General features: G+C 39.0%; 1 protein-coding gene across 3 annotated transcripts in view; it reads right to left on the bottom strand.

Annotated features, from left to right (window-relative positions):
- The window catches only part of LOC311607891 (sodium channel protein type 2 subunit alpha), a 123,911-nt gene that overhangs the window by 53,102 nt on the left and 50,648 nt on the right, over nucleotides 1-20,161 (bottom strand). For all 3 annotated transcript variants that reach the window (XM_084800063.1, XM_084800065.1, XM_084800064.1), the window contains exons 6-11: nucleotides 19,808-19,899; nucleotides 18,606-18,878; nucleotides 15,679-15,742; nucleotides 14,029-14,170; nucleotides 13,675-13,881; nucleotides 12,099-12,386 (exon numbers count right to left, since the gene is read on the bottom strand). In XM_084800063.1, coding sequence (XP_084656189.1) covers nucleotides 12,099-12,386; nucleotides 13,675-13,881; nucleotides 14,029-14,170; nucleotides 15,679-15,742; nucleotides 18,606-18,878; nucleotides 19,808-19,899 — 1,066 coding nt within the window. The remainder of the gene's footprint in view (nucleotides 1-12,098; nucleotides 12,387-13,674; nucleotides 13,882-14,028; nucleotides 14,171-15,678; nucleotides 15,743-18,605; nucleotides 18,879-19,807; nucleotides 19,900-20,161) is intronic.

Below are 20,161 nucleotides of genomic sequence, written 5' to 3'. Positions count from 1 at the left end.
ACGTGGGGCATTGCTTGGCCCACTGAGAACCAATACTTGCATTCCCAACTGTTGTGAAAAAGAGGTGCTTTTTTTTTTTTCAACTAGGGTCTTTGAGATTATTGGTTCTAAGAGCTACAGTGGACATCATGATACACACATGGGAGAAACATGCACTGGCATGTGAATAAAGACATGGTTAAGTCTGGGTCCCTGCCTTCATCACTGTTCTAGTGCTGTGAAGAGACACCCTGACCAAGGCAACTCTTATGCAAGAAAGCATTTAGTTGAGGGATTGCTTACAGTTTCAGAGACTTAGCTCATAATCACCATGGCAATGAGCATGGCAGCGTGCCTGTGAATACTGGAACAGTAGCTGAAAGCCACATCCCAATTCATAGGCAGTGAGAGCCTGGGTCAGGTATGGGCTTTTGAAACCTCAAAGCCCACCTGCAGTGACAGACTTTCTCCAACAAGGCTACATCTACTCCAATAAAGCCATACCTCCTAATCCTTGTAATTCTTTCAAATAGTTTCACTTCCTGGTGACTATGCATTCATTCACATATATGAACCTGCAAGGGCCATTTTTATCCAAACAACCACATTCCACTTTCTGGTGCTCCTAGGTTTATTGCCATATCAAAACACAAAATGCATTTTGCAGTGGAAAGTTTTAGTGTCTATAAAAACTCAATTATGTTATGTAAACATGTTTTTTTTTGTTTTAATCCCAGATGTGGGATATGGGGCTGATTCAGATTGTTCACAGCAGCTAATGATTTGCCTCATGTGGGCTCTGAGAGGGATTCTTTGCCAGCTGGAGATAGCTTAATTCTGAGGACTCTGGAGAGGGAATAAATGCCAGACCTCAGAGAGTGTTGGTGGGCTCCAAGAAAGAGGAACGATGCCCCCCCCCTCCACCATCCATTGCTCCTGCTTGCTTGGATGCCATTTGACAAGAAGTTGGAGATATTCTGAAACAAAGATTGGACTTGCCCCAAGAAACTACATCCTTAACCAGCAGGATGTAGCTAAGGAGAACTACACTCCCTTTCCTCCCTGCCAAGCTTTTCTCTTCTACCTGGTATTGGGGTGTTGGAAGGGATTGGGATGGAGAAGGGAGGTGGAAACATAAGGAACCCAATAAAATAGATTTTAAAATAATGTACTGCAGCACTTAGTTTAACTTCAAAATTCCCCAGAGTCTGTCACAGTTTCAAGACTGCTTAATATTCAAAATCTCTTCCTTGACTGTAACTGTAACCCCTGTAAAATCAAACCTCAATACTTGCTCATGCCACTTATAGGCATTATTTATATAATCTAACAGTTCTGTTCTTTCCTTAAGCTATCCTGCATTGTATATCTATAACTATTAACAGAAATAACACAAATTCTATAATTTAATATGAGTTTGATATTTTTCATCTTTGACTTAAAGCCAAATAATTTTTTTTTACCTATGACATTATTATATTCCTTAATACCACTACCTATTCTTTCAGTTTTCTTTTTAGATGACCATCTTTTCTTCAATGATGTTTGTAATATTTATACCACATCTATAAGTGCTAAATAATCTCTTGTGTTATGTGTCTGTTCATTATTCACAAAACAAAGAACATTTAAGAAGACATACCTGTCCCTCTAAAGAAATCATTTCTTCCTACCCCTACCTCTTACCAAAGTGTCTTAGTTGTTTCTGTAAGTTGCTTTGGTCATGGTATTTTATCGCACTAGTAGAAATGGGTAGAATTAGAGTTTCTGGTGGCAGAATGGAGGTAACAAACGATAGGCAGAAGAACCAGTGCCTGAAAGCTCACATCTGCATCTGCAAATGGGAAGCAGAAGGCACACTGGGGATAGAGAGAGGCTTCTGAAACCTCAGTGCCCATCCCCAGTAACACACCTCCTTCAACAAGGCCACACTTTGTAATCCTTCCCAACAGGTTCCACCCAATGGGGACACAAGTATTCAAACACAAGCCCTTATGGGCACCGTTTTCATTCGAGCCACTACAACAATGCTACCTACCATAACTAACAGCCTATTGTTTATCACTAGCTCAAAAAGAAAGATATACAAGTGATTTAAAAGAAAGATAGTAAAATTCATGCATATGTAACACTTTTAGTAGAGTTTATATGTTAAGTTAAAGTACATCATAGATGGATAGATAAGTAAATAGATGGGTGGATGATAGAGATATTTTAATAAAAGTGCACACATGTGTCTCATGATTAAAAGGTGCATTAAGAACAGAGTTTATATATGACAACTAGCAACATTACAAATAACCAAACCATGCCTTTCTCCATATGTCAGCTCAGGTTGTTTCCTCATATGTGGCAAGATGCCCACCATAGCTCTTAGAGCCAGCAATCTCAGTAACCCAATCATAAAGGTACCTCTTTTTCCCCACAGTTGGAAAAAAAGAAACAGGCTCTCAATGGGCCAACCAGAATTCCATGCTTCTCTTTGAACCATTGCTCATACTAGAGGCATGGTTACAACAACATCATAAACCTATTGTCATGATGCAAATGAAAGATAGCCAAGAATACATATCTTCCCCACTCAAGAGATTATTTAACACATATAGATGTGGTATAACTATTACAAACATCATTGAAGAAAAGATGATTATCTAAAAAGAAAACTGAAAGAATAGTTAGTGGTATTAAGGAATATAATATCTCCCAAAATATAACTCCTGACTTATCATAAATATGGACAGCAATCATGATATGAAGAGATGACCTGGTTATTAGAGAAGTTTCAAAAGAACATATCCAGATTATCATGAGACTTGATTAGAGATATGCTCTTGACTTTCTTCCCTTCCCTCTCCCACACTTATAAGTCAAAGATGTCTAAGAAATATTTCACATTTCCACCTACTCGGCTGTGAAAATTATAATTTTTGCAGGAAAAGATTGTATTATATATTTTTTGGTATGAAAGCAGAGGTGGTTATCAATATAATCTCCTCACTATTATATCATTATAAAGCACAGTTTCTTATGATCCTTGACCTTTGACAATATCTCAAAAAGCTAATAGGCTCCTACCGCAGTACCAAGGTAAAAATCTCTTTACTTGGTGTGATATTTTCAGCATTACTTCCAGGACTTTTAAAGTAGGGTTAAAGGAAAAAATAGGCAGTAAAAACCTTGAACCCCTACCCGGACTAGCCGATGGACATTCTCCACTGTTGAGTGGAGAAGGAGATCTAACTTTCACACAAACTCTGGTGCCCCATATTTGAACATGTCCCTTGGACGGAGATGCCTGGTGGCACTCAGAGGAAAGATAATAGGTCACCAAGGAGAGACTTGATACTGTATGAGCATATTCAGGGGGAGGAGGTCCCCCTCAGACACAGACTTAGGGGAAGGGAGGGGAGTAGGGGGGAAGTGGGAGGAAGGGAGGAATGGGAGGATACATGGGATGGGCTAACAACTGAGATGTAATATGTATAAATTAATAAAAATGTATTAAAAAAATAAAAACAATCCAAGGATGTAAATAACCAAAAAAAAAAAAAAAAAAAAAAAAGAAAACACATGGGACTTTGGTAGTCTCCTTAGCGTAAAAGGTGACCATCCAGAATGTTATATTGAGTGAAGCTTTTAGATGTCTAAATAGCATAATATTTATAAGGTGAAAATTAACAGAATCTACTTCATATTCCACCTTGTGTATTTATGTGTTGCTTCGCATGTTAATTCTGTTCTGAATTAGTGACTGCCACCCAGTTTGCTTTGTATCGCTGTGATAAAACACCACGACCAAAAAAAAAAAAAAAAAAAGTAGGGTTAGTGTAACATGTGGGTGCTACTATCTGCCTCTGCCTCCCTGCCTCCCTCCCTCCATCCCTTCTCCTCGTCTTGTTCCCTACCTGTCAGAACAATGTCCAAGAATGGAAATGTGTGAGATTTTTGCGTGCTTGTGAGACAACCACAGTATTGTTCTTGGATTGTGTTTTTGTGTCTCTCCCAGGTTTAGCAGTTCACTTCAGCTTATTCATCATGACTGGCTACTGCTATTTGTTCATATGCCTCTGTGGAAAAGAGGTTCCTCTGGGGGCACTTGTGCACCACTTGTAGCTTACCCTGGTGATTGGACATTTCACTCATGTGACTCCTCTTCACCCTCAGAGTATAAGCTGTTTTTGCACTAAATAAAGTTGACTATTGCATGAGGCTTCAGTCTGCCTTGGTTTTCAGAACCATTCTCCCAAGTCTAACACCTTCTAGAGCAGTAAACACCTCTCCATCATCTTTGCAACCTGTTGACTATCCTTTTAATCACATAAGTATTTTTATTATAATTTATTCACATTACATGCTGATTGTGATCCCCTTGTTTTTATCTTTCTTTTCCTATCCTCCCTCCTTCTTCTGCCTTATTCCCCTCCCCTAGACCTCTGACAGGCAAATATTTTTAAAGCAGCTCATTGTATTTATAGAGATTTCTTATGAAACATGTATGACATTGAGTGAAACATGGTAGGTCATTTATGGCAGTGACTTCTTTCAGTGTCCAACCAGCTTGGAAACAGACACAAGGAAAGGTATACAGATACTACAACGGAAACTCTGTATCCGTGAGAGAATACAGAAAAGGCAAGGACATCTTCAGATTACCCAAGCATGATGCACAGACTAGAATGAATCCTCTCAGAATGGGAATAAGGTGAATTGAAGAAACTGTCTGCAGGGCCAGTGGATATGAAGTTTCAAATTTAGGAAAAGTTAGTATATAATTTAAGCAAAATTAGGCTCAGAAGTAGGTAAAATAATCTTCCTTCTTTTCTTCTTGCCCTTTGTCTCTTCTTAACTCCCTTTCTTTCTTTCCTCCTCATTTTTTATTTTTTCAAATAATCATGCTTTTAAGAGAGCCCAAAATTTAAGGGACTCATAATTACTAATTAACATTATACAAATGGAACCATAAGGATTGTGATAACAAAAAGTTATTTTCCTTTGGTAACAAAATTTTTATTTGATTTGAATTTGTCATGGTTTATGTTAATTAACAATGGTATTTAGCTGTAGAATGGGCCAGCCAAAATGTGTATATGTTAACTATTAGGTCACGTGAAATTCTTTATCTGATAAGATATAAAGAAGAAGAAAAAACATATGTATTTTAAAGAGGATTAAATTATACATGTCCTATCCAAGTACAAACCAGGCCTGACCTTGCTTAGCTTCCAAGATCAGACAAGATAGGGTGCATATTCAGCTACTGAAAACAAGGAAACAGAGCCAGGCATGGTGGTACATGCTTTAATGCCATCACTCAGGGAGGTAGAGGCAGGCAGATCATTGTAAGATCGAGTCCAGCCTGGTCTTGGTCTATAAAGCAAATCTAGGAGAGTCAAGGCTACACAGAGAAATCCCGTCTCGAAAAACCAAAAACCAAAACCAAACAAACAAGGAAATAATTAAATTTTCAGGCAATTCGATAGAACGAAAAAAGATCATCCTGAGTGAGGTCACCCAGACCCAGAAAGACACACATGGTATGCCCTCACTTATAAGTGGATTTTAGCCATACAGGACAGGATAAACATACTGTAATCCACAGACCGAAAGAAAATAGGTAAGAAGAAAGGACCCAAGGGAGGATTCTTGGATCTCACTCAGAAGGGAAATAGAATAGGCACCAGAAGTGGATGAAAAGAGGGGACTGATTGGGAGACGGTGTGAAAAGGAGAATGTGGGTGTAGATCAGGTGTGGGAAGAGCGGGAATGAGAGATGAGAGAGCAGGGAGAGAGCAAGGCAACTGATAGGGGGCATTTCTGAGACAAACTCAAGATCTGTGACAGGGTATGCTCCTGGGAGGATTATGAGGGTGCCTCTAGCTGAGACTGCTAACAGTGGAGGACATGGAGACAGAAGTGGCCACCCCCTAGCCTGGCAGGACATCCAGTAGAGGGAGAGGAACACCAACCCGCCCATAGAACGTTCAACTCCAAACTTACCCTGCCTACAAGATGTATTGGATAAAGATGAAGCAGAGATTAAGGGAATGGCCAACCAATGACTGGCCCCACCTGAGAGGCCCACCCCAAGGGAGAGAGCCAACTCCTGACACCATTAAGGATACTCTGCTCTGCTTGGAGGCAGGAGCCTAGCATAGCTGTCCTCTGAGAGGCTCCACCCAGCAGCAGATCAAATAAGATGCTGAGACTCACAGCCAAATATTAGGCGGAGCTCAGGGAGTCTTGTAGAAGAGTGGGAGGAAGAATAGAGGGACCTGGAGGAAACAAGAACTCCACAAACAGACCAACAGAGTCAACTAACATAGGCCCATGGGGGCTTACAGAGACTAAAGCACTTACCATAGAGTATGCATGGACTGGACCTAGGCCCTGGACACATATGTAACTGATGGGCAGCTTGGTCTTCATGAAGGTCCCCTAACAAGAGGAATCTGGACTATCTCTGACATGGACTCTGTTGCCTGCTTTTGCATCACTTTCCTCTAGCTGGGCTGCCTCATCTTGCCTCAGCAGAAGAGGGTGCACTTAGTCCTGATATGACTTGATGTATCTGGGTAGCTTGGTACAAGGGAGAGGGGGCTTCCTATTTCTGAAGAAAAGGGGAAGAGAGAAAGGGGGGAAAGGGAAGGTGGGACCAGGAGGAGAAGAGGAAAGGGGCCACGATCAAGATGTAAGATAGATAAATAAAAGTTTAAGATTTATATATTTCATCATCAGTTTTACAAGATGCTTTTCAGGTGACCTGAAAAAACAGCAAGTCTTTGGATTTCAGATTAAGTTTAAACACTATCTTAACCTTATAAGTCTGTTATTGGATGATTTTTTAAAAATCAATTCTATAGTGAGAGCAATACTTTGCTGTCAATTGTTAAGACCAATTATGAGGGGGCAACTATGAATGCCTATGACGTAAGCCAGCCACATGGTAAGTCTGGAGCATGCTGTCAGCCCCTTTGAGAGCAAGCTGACAGTTGTAGCTTCAGGAGAAACTTACAGCTCCTGAAAGCCCTAAATCTATTGGAGGGCTCTGCTGGCAGTGGTTCCTCCTGTCAGACAGGCAACACTGTAGAAGAGCGTCTTTTTTTTTGTTCCTCATACTTCACTGAGTACATCTTGACAGAGGGAATATTGTCTGAGACTGCCAACATCCTGTCACACTGTCTGGGTGGGGGATAGTCACAAGGGACACTCATGGAGGGCTGGAGAATTAGACACAGACCTAAGAGGTTTAAGCTACAGGGAGGATGGGCTGTGGAGAGTGTGGTGGATGCTACCTTCTTCTCTGTGGTAAGGAACAACACCTCTCTTTTCTGGGTTAATTTAGAGTAGTGGTTCTCAACTTTCTTCATGCTGTGGCCCTTTAATACAGTTCCTCATGTTATGCTGATCCCCAACCCTAAACTTATAATAGTTGCTGCTTCATAACTGTAATTTTTCTAACTGTTATAAATCATAATACAAATGTCTGTGTTTTCTGACGGTCTCAGGCAAGCCCTGTGAAAGGGTCTTTCAACCCCAAAGGGGTTGCAACGCACAGGTTGAGGACCACTGAGTCATGAGCACTTGCTGTGTAATCATATGGACCAGAGTGTGGCTCCAGCATCCACGTTAACAGGTTGAGAACTGATGCTGTAGAGATTAAGGATTCTGAGTTGGTGGCCTGTGGGTGGGGGGCTTACCTGCTTCTGCAGCTGCCTCGTGCTAGGCAGGGTTGTCTGTTGTCCAAGGGAAAAAAAGCTCTGAGCTCAGGTCAAATAGGTGACTTGGCTTCTAAAGATTCTTCCCTACTGAAGATGATTTAGTAGCAAGAAGATATTTAAAGCACTGAGATGAATAGGCAGAGCGCCTGGCACCCTAGATCCTTCCCTCTGTAGAACCTCTATGGAAGAGCTGTGCTTGTGTTTCCTACTTTTCAAAGCATCAGCGGGACATAGCTAGGGTTGGACCTTTGCAGTCCTTGGGTACACAATCTCCAGGGTTTCTCTCTCAAGTTCAGAAACCTTGTTGGGTTTTTTTTTTTGTTTTTTTGTTGTTTTTTTTTTTTTACATTTCCATTTCCTTACTCTAACTTCATTTTTATTGTTATTAATTTACTTTTAATCTTTTTTATCTTCATACTTTATACTTTTTTGTTTTTAATCAGTTTATTTTTTTCTTTTTAAAATAATTTCTATAGTTTTTATACCAATTATAGGTATATAATATCATTACCATTATCTTCATCATCTAGGTATATTTCTATATACCTGCCTTATTCTATATGCCAGGTACTATTCCATATACCTGGCATTTTATTTGCTTCTTTCTAATCATTATTGTGACCCAAACTTCAGAAGAATGCATCTCGCGAAGAAGACCAACAATTAAAACCTCAACACAAGTCCATTCCCACAGAGGCATGAATCAAAAGATAGACAAGAACTATGGCCAGGCAAGGCAGCAACATGACTTCTCCATATTTTATTGTTGCTATTGTTTTGGTGACAGACTTTCACATGGATTAGGCTGGCCTAAAACATCGTTTGTAACTGAGAATGATCTTGACCTTCCAATCTTCCTATCTTCTCCTCCCAAGTTCTATGACTACAGGCCTGTGCTACCACAATTTCTGCACTCCTGGCATTGACCCAGGGCTTCATGAATACTATGAAAGCACTTGAGAAACTCAACTGTATTTCCAGCTCCCTCAAAAAGTTCTTCACTTTTCACAATAACCTCAACCAAAGACAGTGAATGACTTACATACCAGACCATTCAACAGTCTTGTTTTAAAATTGAACAAAGAAATTTAGAGAAAGAGACAACTGAAATAAAGAAATCAACTCAAGATTTGCACATAAAATTCAGCCACTTTGATGAGACCCCCCAGTAAAGAGGTAGAGATTAAATAGGAGATGTAAGAATAAAAAATCTCCATGAATCAAATAAAATACTCAATAGAAAGCATCAGCAATAGACTAGACCTTCTGGAATAAAAAATGACTGGGGAGTGACCAAAGTAGAACACCAAGGAGGCATGCCCAAAAAATAAGAGCTGCACATCATATTATAGTCACAATGCTCACACAACTAAGTGAAGATAGAGTCTGGAGATTTGTGGGAAGGAAAGGCTAAGATCCTTTCAAAGTTAAGCCACTCAGAACAGAAGACCTTGCTGAAGACATTGGGGGGCCTTGAGAGCAAGGACTAACATATATCAAGCTATGAATTAAAATAGCTTCCAAACAAGATTACAGCATCCAACAAAACTGTCTTTTACAATGGAATGAGAAAAAGAACTTGACATGCCATGCATAAACTATAGAAATTCATGTTCACAAGCCAGACATGAAGCAGAAACTAGAAACATTATTACATGCAGAAGAGGAATAAAGATATTTACAATGATAACAGTGTTAAAAGTTATTAGTATTGAAAAGGAATAATCATTAAACCTCAGTAAAGCAGCAAAAATAAGTCATGGATAAACTAACACATACCTTTCATTAATTATCCTAAATGTAAGTTATCTTAATTATTCAATTAGACCATGTATGTTGGCTAAAAGGAATAAAATATAAGACATAAACAGATGGAAAGTGGAAAGATGCAAAAAGACCATCTCAATGAAATAGAATCTGAAAGCAAGTATGCACAGCTCTGATGAAAGAGATAGAAGAAAGTTACTACATATTACTAAAGGGAAGACTACAACAAGAAGATACAATGTTTGTAGTCACACATGGTGACAAATGACTGTAATCCCAGCACTTGGGAGGTAGAGGCATTAAGATCAGGAATTTTACAAGGTTATCCTCTGCTCCACAGCTAGTGGGAGGCCAGCCTGGGAAACATGAGACTTCCTTTTTAGAAACTGAAAAACAACAACAATGATGGGTGATGATCTTACAGTGCTCATGGAGTGGTCCAGGCAGCTAAATTGAATAAATCATGAGACTTGTTACCTTAACTTTGCATTCAGATACAAATATTCATCTTAGTTGTCTTCCCATTGAATAGATGCTTCCCTGACACATTTTTTGAATACATAAGCTCCTTTCATATTTTCTAAGAATGAATCAAAGATCATAAAGTAAGACTGGAAACTCTAAAACTACTAGAGAAATGCTTTAGGATTGGGACATAGAAAAAAACCTATTTTCTGAAAAAAAACTTGAATAAATGGAATTGGATCAAATTGAAAAGCTTTGGCACTGCAGAAAAATCCCTTAGTGATGACGTGGCTAAAGAAAGGGAGATTGGTGACTGAAATGGGAGATTGGTATCTAAAGCATACCAAGAACTCAAAAAAGTTAAATATTGGAAGAACAACCAACTGAGTAAGTGGGCAAATGAACTGAACAGACAGTTCTCAAAATAAGAAGTACAACTAGCTAAGAAATGCATGAAAACGAAGTGTTTAATATCTTTAGCCTTCAGGGAAATTTGAGTCAAAATTACATTGAGATTCCATCTCAACTCAGTTAAAAGTGTTCATTAGACAACAACAACAAACAAGACACCTTCATATGCTGGCGAGGATAATAGGAAAATTGAGCCTTATAGAATGTGGGCAAGGATATATGTGAGTCCAGAAACTCTGGAAATCAGTAAATAGGCTCCTCCAAAACCTAAAAATAGAGCTGCCCTGTAATCCAACCATACCTCACCGGGCTATATACTACCTCACCTGGGTATGTACTCAAAGGATCTTAAATCAACATACCATAGAGATACCTGTATATCCGTGTTATGACAGCACTATACATAATAAGGAAGCTATGAGACCAGCCCAGGTGTCCGTCAACAACACATAAAGAGAAGGTGGTAACAGAATATGATAATTAGCCACAAATAACATAATGTTTCATCATGTTAACAGAAAAGAGCTGGACTCAAAAAATGCTTATCTAGGTTCAATATATGAAAATGTATGTATATATGTAAATATATACAGATATGAAAATACATATGAAAGTTTTTGTTTAGGAAGAGGAAAGAGATCAGAGAGAGAAGGAGGGAAACTCAAAGAGGCAAAGAGGGTAAATGGAATAGGGGTATGAATATGGTCAAGATCTGCTATATGCATTTATGAAAAAATTGCCACAATGAAACCCTTTATTTTTGTACAATTAGCAGAAGCTAATAAAGTAGGTTTCAAAACTATATAAATATTGTGTACATAGACACCCAGTAAAGCACAGAGCCTCTCCTCTGCCTATCTGAAAGTTTGCTATAATAATTAAATTAGTAGCTTTGTAGGTCTGTAATGAGGTGCTTAAAGAACTCAAATCACGACTGTCAAATCAAATAGTATGTTGTCATCACTACTGGTACTATACACATACTGTATTTTCACTCACAGTGAACTTATCCTCCAAGGAACCATGCATTTCTGGGAATTCTCTTGGTAATTTGAAGAACTGAGGAACCTAAATAGTGAAATTTCATTGGGATGGCTGGGTCCATAAGCTAGAGGCACACAGAAAACATTTTCTTGCAATATGTAAATCAGGACATTGTTTGCATTCTTGTCCTGCTTTAACGTGAGGCACAATCAAACACCATTGCCAGTTAGCGGCATGAATCTTTCTTAGTGCATGTCCACCTGTAACTTTTGGCTACACTTTAGAAAAGATTTTTGCTTCCTCTCCCTTTGAAACAATGAATAACTCACTGTTCATGTGAGCTTTCACATGGATGAGAACACTCACTGCACAGATGGCCCAGAAGCATCCCTGGTCCACTTCTGGGCACAAGCCACTCAGAAAACCTACAGCTTACTGGGTCCAGGCACAGTAGCTAAGAAGGGAAGGGGACCATCTGTGATCATTCCCCATGTGGAACACTGCCCAGAGAGTCTCACGTCTTTAACAAAACCTCAAAGCCGCAAACCTTCCCCAAGCTCAGTGCGGTATGAAAAATGCCTTCTTGTGCTTCCAAAAAAGTTAGGAAACTTCGCTGGATCTCTGAGATGGGGATCCAGCCCTTGATGCTCATCACCAAGGTGAAAAGTGTCACAAAGTTCAAGAAGGCAGCTTCAGCCCCACCAAATGCTGCCACAGACTTTAAAAGAAACTATTGTTACGAAAATGCAATCTATTTCATCTATTGCTTTTAACCTGGTGTGGGGAGGAAAACCTCTTCTCGTAGGTCAGCCTGCTTCCTTCTAGGGAAAACCGGAAGCCTTTCTTTCTTATGCTGTCTTCAGAGGCAGATTTCCGCACCGCGTCTTCCTTCTCTTCCTCTCCAGCCTGCTCTTTCTGTTTCTTTTTCTTTCTTCTGTTTTTCAGTTCCTTTTCACTCTTGGAACTCAACTTTGATGCTACTGAGGAACTCTCCGAGAAAACTCCTATCCCACCTGCTCCGCTGAAGTCTCTGGATTCTGCAGATGCTGCTGCGGCTGCCGCCTAGAAGAGCACAACGTAAGCATAGGTTGTACACAGCCTTCAATGTTCGTCACACATTTACTGCTTCATTTATCTAGAGTACAGTGACTGGGACGAAAGCTTAGGTTGTATGCTTATGTCACACATTTCCTGCTTCTTTTATCTATGACGTGACCTTGAAATCCAGCTCTCTATTCTGTTCCATACTTTGGAAAACAGGACGTTTTCATTAACCAAAGAATAAAAATCAACATGAAAGTAGACACACGTGCACGATAAAAAAAAATCGAATCCTGACCTCACGTGGCACTCTAATTATTTACCAGCATAACTAACATAACATTTCCCTTGTGATCTAAACAAGGCTTAAAGAGGACTTCAAGAATTAAAGTTTGCTATTTATACCTCAAAGGCCTTTGCTCTTTGTCACACTCAACAATGACTACAAAACTGAGTTATCCAATTAAACCCAGTCAAGTCTTTATTGATTAAACCTTTTCATCTCTTACTTTAATTATTTAATTAGGAACAGGTGAGGATGTCACAGATCGTATATTATGGTATCCCAAGATGCCAGTATGAGTCTGCAAATGATAACCAAATGACTTTAAAAGAAATAAATGTTTAATGTTGTTGCTACTATCTCAGTAGTCTCCTTTATTTTGGCCTTTATAATAGACTGAGTGATGGTGACATAAAGGCCGTGCATTCAACAGACAGTAAAAAACAAAAAGTCAGGCAATTGAATTAGTGAGTACCATTAAGTCAAACAAATATATTTAGAAAAATACTTGCCTATTTTGAAGACTCGCCAAGTCTACATTAAGAGTTTTCAGTATAAGAAGCTGAGAATATTAGTGTTGTCAGGACTTCATATTAGATAGGGCTTTGTGTTTCCACAATGTGTGAAATTATTGCCGCGTGACTTACATTTTCTGACATCCTTCACCTCTAGTGATGCTGTATTGAGGAAGCCACTCTAACTCAATTCCTGTTTGCTGGAGTATTAAGGAAACTCTTCCATTGATAGCATATAGCTCTCAATGCCTACTGTATAAGCTTCAGTGAATGATAGGGCTGATGGCCAATATTCTCAAGGTGTTACAAGGGAAAAGTGTCAATGAGGCAATTGTAACTGGCTGTGTTTTTGATGCCCTTATATACCGTAATCACCCCATCATGTCACGTTCTGCTTACAGCCAAACAGCTCCCTGACACCACACACACCTTTGTCTCTCCAGTGTCAACAGCAACCTACAGGTCAGAGAGTGAGGAGGAACACAGCAGTCTCTCTGCCAGCCAACTCTACCTGAGCCTCCTCCTGCTGCTTCTTCAACTGCTCCAGCATCTGCTGAAACTCCGCCTCTTTCTGTTCCGCCTCCTCCAGCGTGGCCTGATTCTGCTCCTCATAGGCCATGGCCACCACAGCCAGGATCAAGTTTATCAGGTAGAACGAGCCCAAGAAAATCACAAGCACAAAGAATATCATATACGTTTTCCCAGCAGCACGCAAGGTCTGTAGAAACGGAAGGAACATGTTCATAAATCTCACATCGCATTGGCTGTTACAAGCTCCCTCTCTAAGCCATAAAAGAATCTTCAGCAGTTTCCTTGGCCACTGCATCTCATCCCTTCCTAGAAGAGTCATTATGTCAGTTCTCACCAGCTGATAAAGGTTTTCCCAGAAGTCTTGAGTCATGAGACGAAATAAAGACAAGAAGGCCCAGCTAAATGTGTCAAAGCTCGTGTAGCCGTAGTTGGGGTTTCTCCCAGCCTTCACGCAGATGTATCCTTCCGGACATTGGCTGTAATTACATTAGAGGGGGGGGGAGAGAAATTCAGTTTCTATGAATTTCCTGGTCTGTTTTTCTATTTTATTTGATGTGAATTATTATTGTCCAGGCTTTAGGGAAATCCTGTATCTTCTGCCTTACCTAGCATTTACCCTGTACAAGGTGGGCTTTCCTATGTAAGCAACAGAATTTACCAAGTCTACTTTGTGGGTTCCTCTAATTTCTAATTGTAATATTATATTTGCTGCACTTCCATATAAGATAATCATACCTTCAACAATTTCTTTTGGGACGCCGGACATGATCAGACAAATAAATCCATAGAGATATAATTGATTTTCACTGAGGAGTGTGCATGTGTGTGTGTGTGATGCATCTGACACTAGGGCAGAGAGGAGAGCAGAAGTGTGTGAGCATGATGTGAGCATCCTGGAAGGACAGAATGACACTGAGCAGTGGGAAATGTCATAGAATCTCCCTACTGATTAAGCAGCGTTACCTCCACTATTGTGCCTGACATTTCTGGGTTAAGTGATCTGGAGCTGATTTCCCAACCATGCTAGGCCCTAGGAACCTCACAGCTCAGAATGAACTAATTAATGAACCTGCTTCAAAACAAAACAAAACAACATGCAAACATTCCATAAGATACTATGTGGAAAGCATTTAGTACCGTGCAGATGGGGGGATTTCCCTGTTTGTCTTGCCTATTACAGATCTAATTGTAGACAAAATGTGTAGATTTTTTTTAATCATGGGAGCCAAATGTAACCATGTCATCAATGAGAACTTTGGTAAAGGTATCGCTTGCATTGTCTACAACATTGTCCCAGAAAACACATTTTATTTTTGCCTCTTTTTTCTGACATCTGTCCAAAAAGGGAAAGATAACTATTTCCATGATACTTCCCTGGCTTTGTTTTCATATATAACGTCTCTTAGATACAAACATCCCCACTATTTTAAGCATAAATAAAAATTCTGTATCATAGTCATACATCCAGTAATACATTTAATCAATGAAATTATCACAATGCCCATTTACACATGGGAAGCAGAAATGACAGAATATGGTAGAGTCAGAATTTGAGTCTATGAGGATGCTGCAGTCTATTTTATGTACTTTGCTTTGCTGAAATATGGTAGGCATATTGTCATCATGTGTCTTAGACTGTGACACAATTTTCAGGGATTTTAAATTTTAAACCATGGCGATCAGATTAGCTTAAATAAATGATCATGAATACTAGTATGTGGTTATGAATTCTAATGCACTTGCTCTGAGTGATAATTTTCCACTGTGCTAATTTGGAAGATTAGATGTGACCTACGGGAAAAAAATAATTGCTACTTCTGAGTGTGTGAAGAAGGTGAGAAGCCACTCTCATCTTGGCTGTTCACTGAGTCAGCATGAAGTAGAATTTACGGAGGGCTTTGGATGAAGAGTAAATATGGGTCAGGTGTTTGAGAGGGGGCAAATTATTGAGGTCAGCTGAGTATCAATAAGAAGCACAACTTACCCTGCGTCAGAGCTGTTCCCACAAAGCAGAGCATCATTTTGCCCTTCCAAAAAATAAAAGTGACCTATTTAAAAAGCAAAAGACAGACTCATTAGAAGGCCTTCAGATACTGAATTATTGTGTTCAGGTAAGGAAGCTTATAATGTGTTCAGTTGTAATAAATATAGATTAAAAAATAATTGAAAGTCATGGCTAAATGAAAAATTTTTTTCATAGGGACTGACTACCTAACAACTATAAATGGTATTTTGATTAAGTAACGTCTGGCAAAATTACTTTAGAAAGAAACCTCTCCAGAAGCAGTAATAATAATAGCATTTTCAGATCAGCATTTATTACAAACACAAACTCAAACTGCTTAGGGGCCGCTTCAAGAGAAAACTGTGGTATTGAGGCAGCTTGCCTGGCACAGAACGAGAGCAAGGGCAGGCTTCTTGCTCCTCAGGGGTGCATGCAAATATGTTTTGCCTGGACTCAAATATATATATGTATATATATATATATATACATATATATGTATATATACATTTTTCTCATCAATTTTTTTAATTCCTTATGCAAACTGGGCTAAATTGCCAATTTTTTCCTTCTAATGCTTGATTTGTTGGTTTTTTGTTGTTATTGTTGTTTTTTGTTTGGTTGTTTGGTTGGGGTTTTATTTGTTGTTGTTTGGTTGTTTTTTTTGCTTTTGTTTTTTGCTTGTTTGCTTGATTGGTTTCTCTCTTTGAAATGAACAGAATAAACTTTTAGCTTGGAAAAAATGTAAGATATATATACATATATATACACACACACAACATGTTATTTTTAAGATATAGCATATATAATTTAAGAAGTTGCAAAAATGTTCTTAGGAACTCACACACACAAACACTCCACCCACACACACTCACACACACTCACCTCACACACAAACACACCCACCACACACTCAAATCCACACACACACACACAAACATACAGATGCACACTCACACACACACATACTCTCTCTCTCTCTCTCTCTCACACACACACCCCTTAATATTTACTGCGTTGATACTTAAAAATACTTAAGCCCTGCATTAAAGGATGACATAAATAGATTACGTAGAAAAACCTAGGTCATAATTTTACAAAATAATTTTAGGTCTTTACAGCAAATGTTTGCAAACAGTTTAGATTGTTATGAATCCATAGGTAAGCCTACTAGCATTCTCCCAAAACCACAAGTGGCTGTTGTACAGGTTGAATATTTAGATGTTCTTTTTTATCTCTTGTTAAGAAGCATTGTATGAGCACAAAACAGAAAAATGTGAAAGCAATATTGGTGATTTGGGTTGCCTGAAAAATTGAAGTTGTTGAGGTCCCAAAACAAGCAGTAAGATGAAAAATAAACTGGAAAGTAAACCTGTCAGGATAAAAGACAATTGCTAATAAAGAGTCCATATGTCTTCCTTCAAAATGTCACCATCTGATAAAACAATGAGTAAAAACACCTACAGATAATTCATGTGGTGGGAAATATATAATGTGTCACTGATGCTTGAAAATATATTTTTAAATTCTCCACATTACCAATTAAGGAAAACAGAAAAAGAACAATAAAGCACTGGTTTTTGTTTTCCTCTAGCAAAAGATTTTGAAATAAGCTAAAAAAAAAAAATCAATATTCTTCAAAGTTCAGTGAGCTGAGCCACTGTGGGGATCTCTGAAGTGGTGTTGCCTCTCAGGAGAGCAATTGGACACTATGTCTCTGCAGTCTCAACCACAATCAGCCCCTCCCACTGAGGCGCTATAAATAGTAACCCATCTGTAGCAGCACAGAGGCAGAGCAAAGACTTATGGGCACAGCTCTTCATCATCTATTATATTATTAGTAAGGAGAAAACCTCATAATTATTTGGGCTGATAAATTTCTCATTTTTTTTCTAATGAACCTTTTCAATTAAAACCTTCATAAGAATGGAAACTGTGTAAGCATAGTATCAAGTGAACTGTGATATGCTTCTAGAAAATTTCATGTACTTCTAGAAAAGTGCACAAATTTGGATTTCACCTCAGAAAATAAATATTTTCTTTATCCAGATAGATCACAGGGACCGATTCAATGAAAAAGGTTGATATTGTTTCATCATATGTACCCCAGGCTAGTCTTGGACTCATTTTATGTGCCTGAGGATGAACTTCTGACCTTGCATCCATCTTTCCAATGCTGGTATTACAGGTGTAATATTTTTACCGTGTTCTGTTTAATTCTGTTCTAGGGATCTGAACACGGTAGTCCTGCATGGTAGGCAAGCACTTTATTCACTAGGCTGTTTTTCCAGCCCTTCTCCTGATCTTCCTAATGTGACACTGCGCCATAACGCTCTGAATGGCTCTAACCACGGTCTTATCAATATGTTGAAAACTCCTGCCCAAGCCTGCAAAGTGAACAAATATATATGTATATGTATGTATGTGTATATATATATATATGTATGTGTGTGTGTGTGTATGTGTGTGTGTGTGTGTGTGTGTGTGTGATGTGGGACCTCTGTCAACTCTGGTTTAGGAAAAGATTACACACTTTGAAATGGCTATTTCCATCATGTCACTTGTTGAGTAAGGAAAAGAGAATGATAAAATTTTGTATTCTTAGTACATGTATGAAAGTTATAGCAAATTAGTCTAAGACTATTGGTACATAGCAAATTTTATATACTTCTTCTTTTTTTTTTTTTTTTTGGTTTTTCGAGACAGGGTTTCTCTGTGTAGCCTTGGCTGTCCTGGAATCACTTTGTAGACTAGGCTGGCCTCGAACTCACAGCGATCTGCCTGCCTCTGCCTCCCGAGTGCTGGGATTAAAGCCGTGCACCACCATGCCCAGCTTATACTTTCTACCATATACAACTTTTAGTATTTTCAGAACCAAACAACTTAATAGCTACAAGAATATATCTTACTTTTATCTTCAATGTACTCATCCCAGTTAAACATGTTCACCGTTCTATTGAAGGCAGTACCATTCCAATCCAATGAGTTATTAAAGAAGGAAGTGATATTTATTTCAAAGGTCGAATTGTCTGGGGGCCACTGCAAGCACTTATTTCTCAGGTTGCCCATGAACAGCTGCAGCCCAATTAGAGCAAACACACTGAGACAGAACACAGTGAGGATCATGACGTCAGAGAGCTTCTTCACCGACTGGATCAGGGCCCCCACGATGGTCTTCAGGCCTACAAAGAAAGCCATAAGGAAGAATTGTCACTTCCAATTCAACAAAGAATTTACCAACAAAATTATCATGAGCTTTTCCTGAAAAATATAAGTATCATGCAGAATGCCAACAATATTAGTTTAATGTTCGTGGCTGAATAAAACTTTCATGAAAAGCCTGCTAGCTGGTGGAAATGAATGAAAGCCGAACTTACATTCGAAAAACCAAATGGAAACGAACCAAATATGTTTTCACACACTTCTTGGAGCAAAAGATGCGGTTGTGTTACTCATGCTTGAAGATCAACCTTGGGTAAATTGTTTGCTTTCATTTGCAGATGTCTTACTCTCTAACCCCATCTTGATTTTTTTATTTTTAAGAAAAGTCTATATGAGTAGAGGAGTAGGGAGAAATCTTGAAACCATTGACTTAGAAGGGAGTAGATTTGTGTGAGCTTTGAAAGCTTGAGAAAGAGCCAAAACAAGAAAGACATCTGCAAGCTGAGCCCCATGCAGTGCTCATGCTTTGTCTTGCTCCTCCACTTATTTCCAGTTAAAGAGATAGCCAGTGTTCGAACTACTTGACCAAATTCGCATCGGCCCACGTGTCTCACATTTCAGCTCCTATGCGGAAGGCTTGATGCTGTAGGATGCACACCAGGTAGCCTGTGACTGTAAATGCCTCATGCAAGACTCGTTAAACTCGAAGGCTGACTTAGAACAAACTGAGAGAAAGCAACCACTCAAAAAACAAAGAACCAGACCTCTCCCAAGCTAGGATGGGTCAGTTCCTGCTTTTGATTATTATCTTGCAGTAAGCAACAAGCAAACAGGCTTTTGCCCGAAAAAAAAAAAGATAAAATAAAAATTAAAAAAAAAAAAAAAAAAAAGCTGTGCGCGGAACACCAGTGCAGCTAAAGTCAGCCTCGGTGTTTAACCTAGCTCTCACCTGGAATGACCGAAATTGTTTTCAATGCTCGGAGAACTCTGAACGTTCTCAACGCTGAGACATTGCCCAGGTCCACAAACTCTGTCACATATCTGTAATAGGGAGTTCACACACAAACACGATAACAAAACACAAGAAACAATTGGAGATATAAGGAGCCTACTACCTTATACCAGTTTCTTCTTACCTGGGATTACAGAAATAGTTTTCAAAGCTCTCAAGACTCTGAAAGTTCGAAGAGCTGAAACATTGCCTAGGTTTACAAATTCTGTTACATACCTGTAGGATTAAATCAGAGTTATTCAGAATTTGGGGAAATCTAAGTCTATGTTGGTCTTGAATCAAGACCATTTC

This window comes from Acomys minous (genome assembly GCF_964271855.1).
Source record: "Acomys minous genome assembly, chromosome: 10".
Lineage (NCBI taxonomy): Eukaryota > Metazoa > Chordata > Mammalia > Rodentia > Muridae > Acomys > Acomys minous.
This window is presented reverse-complemented; position numbering and strand designations above follow the sequence as displayed.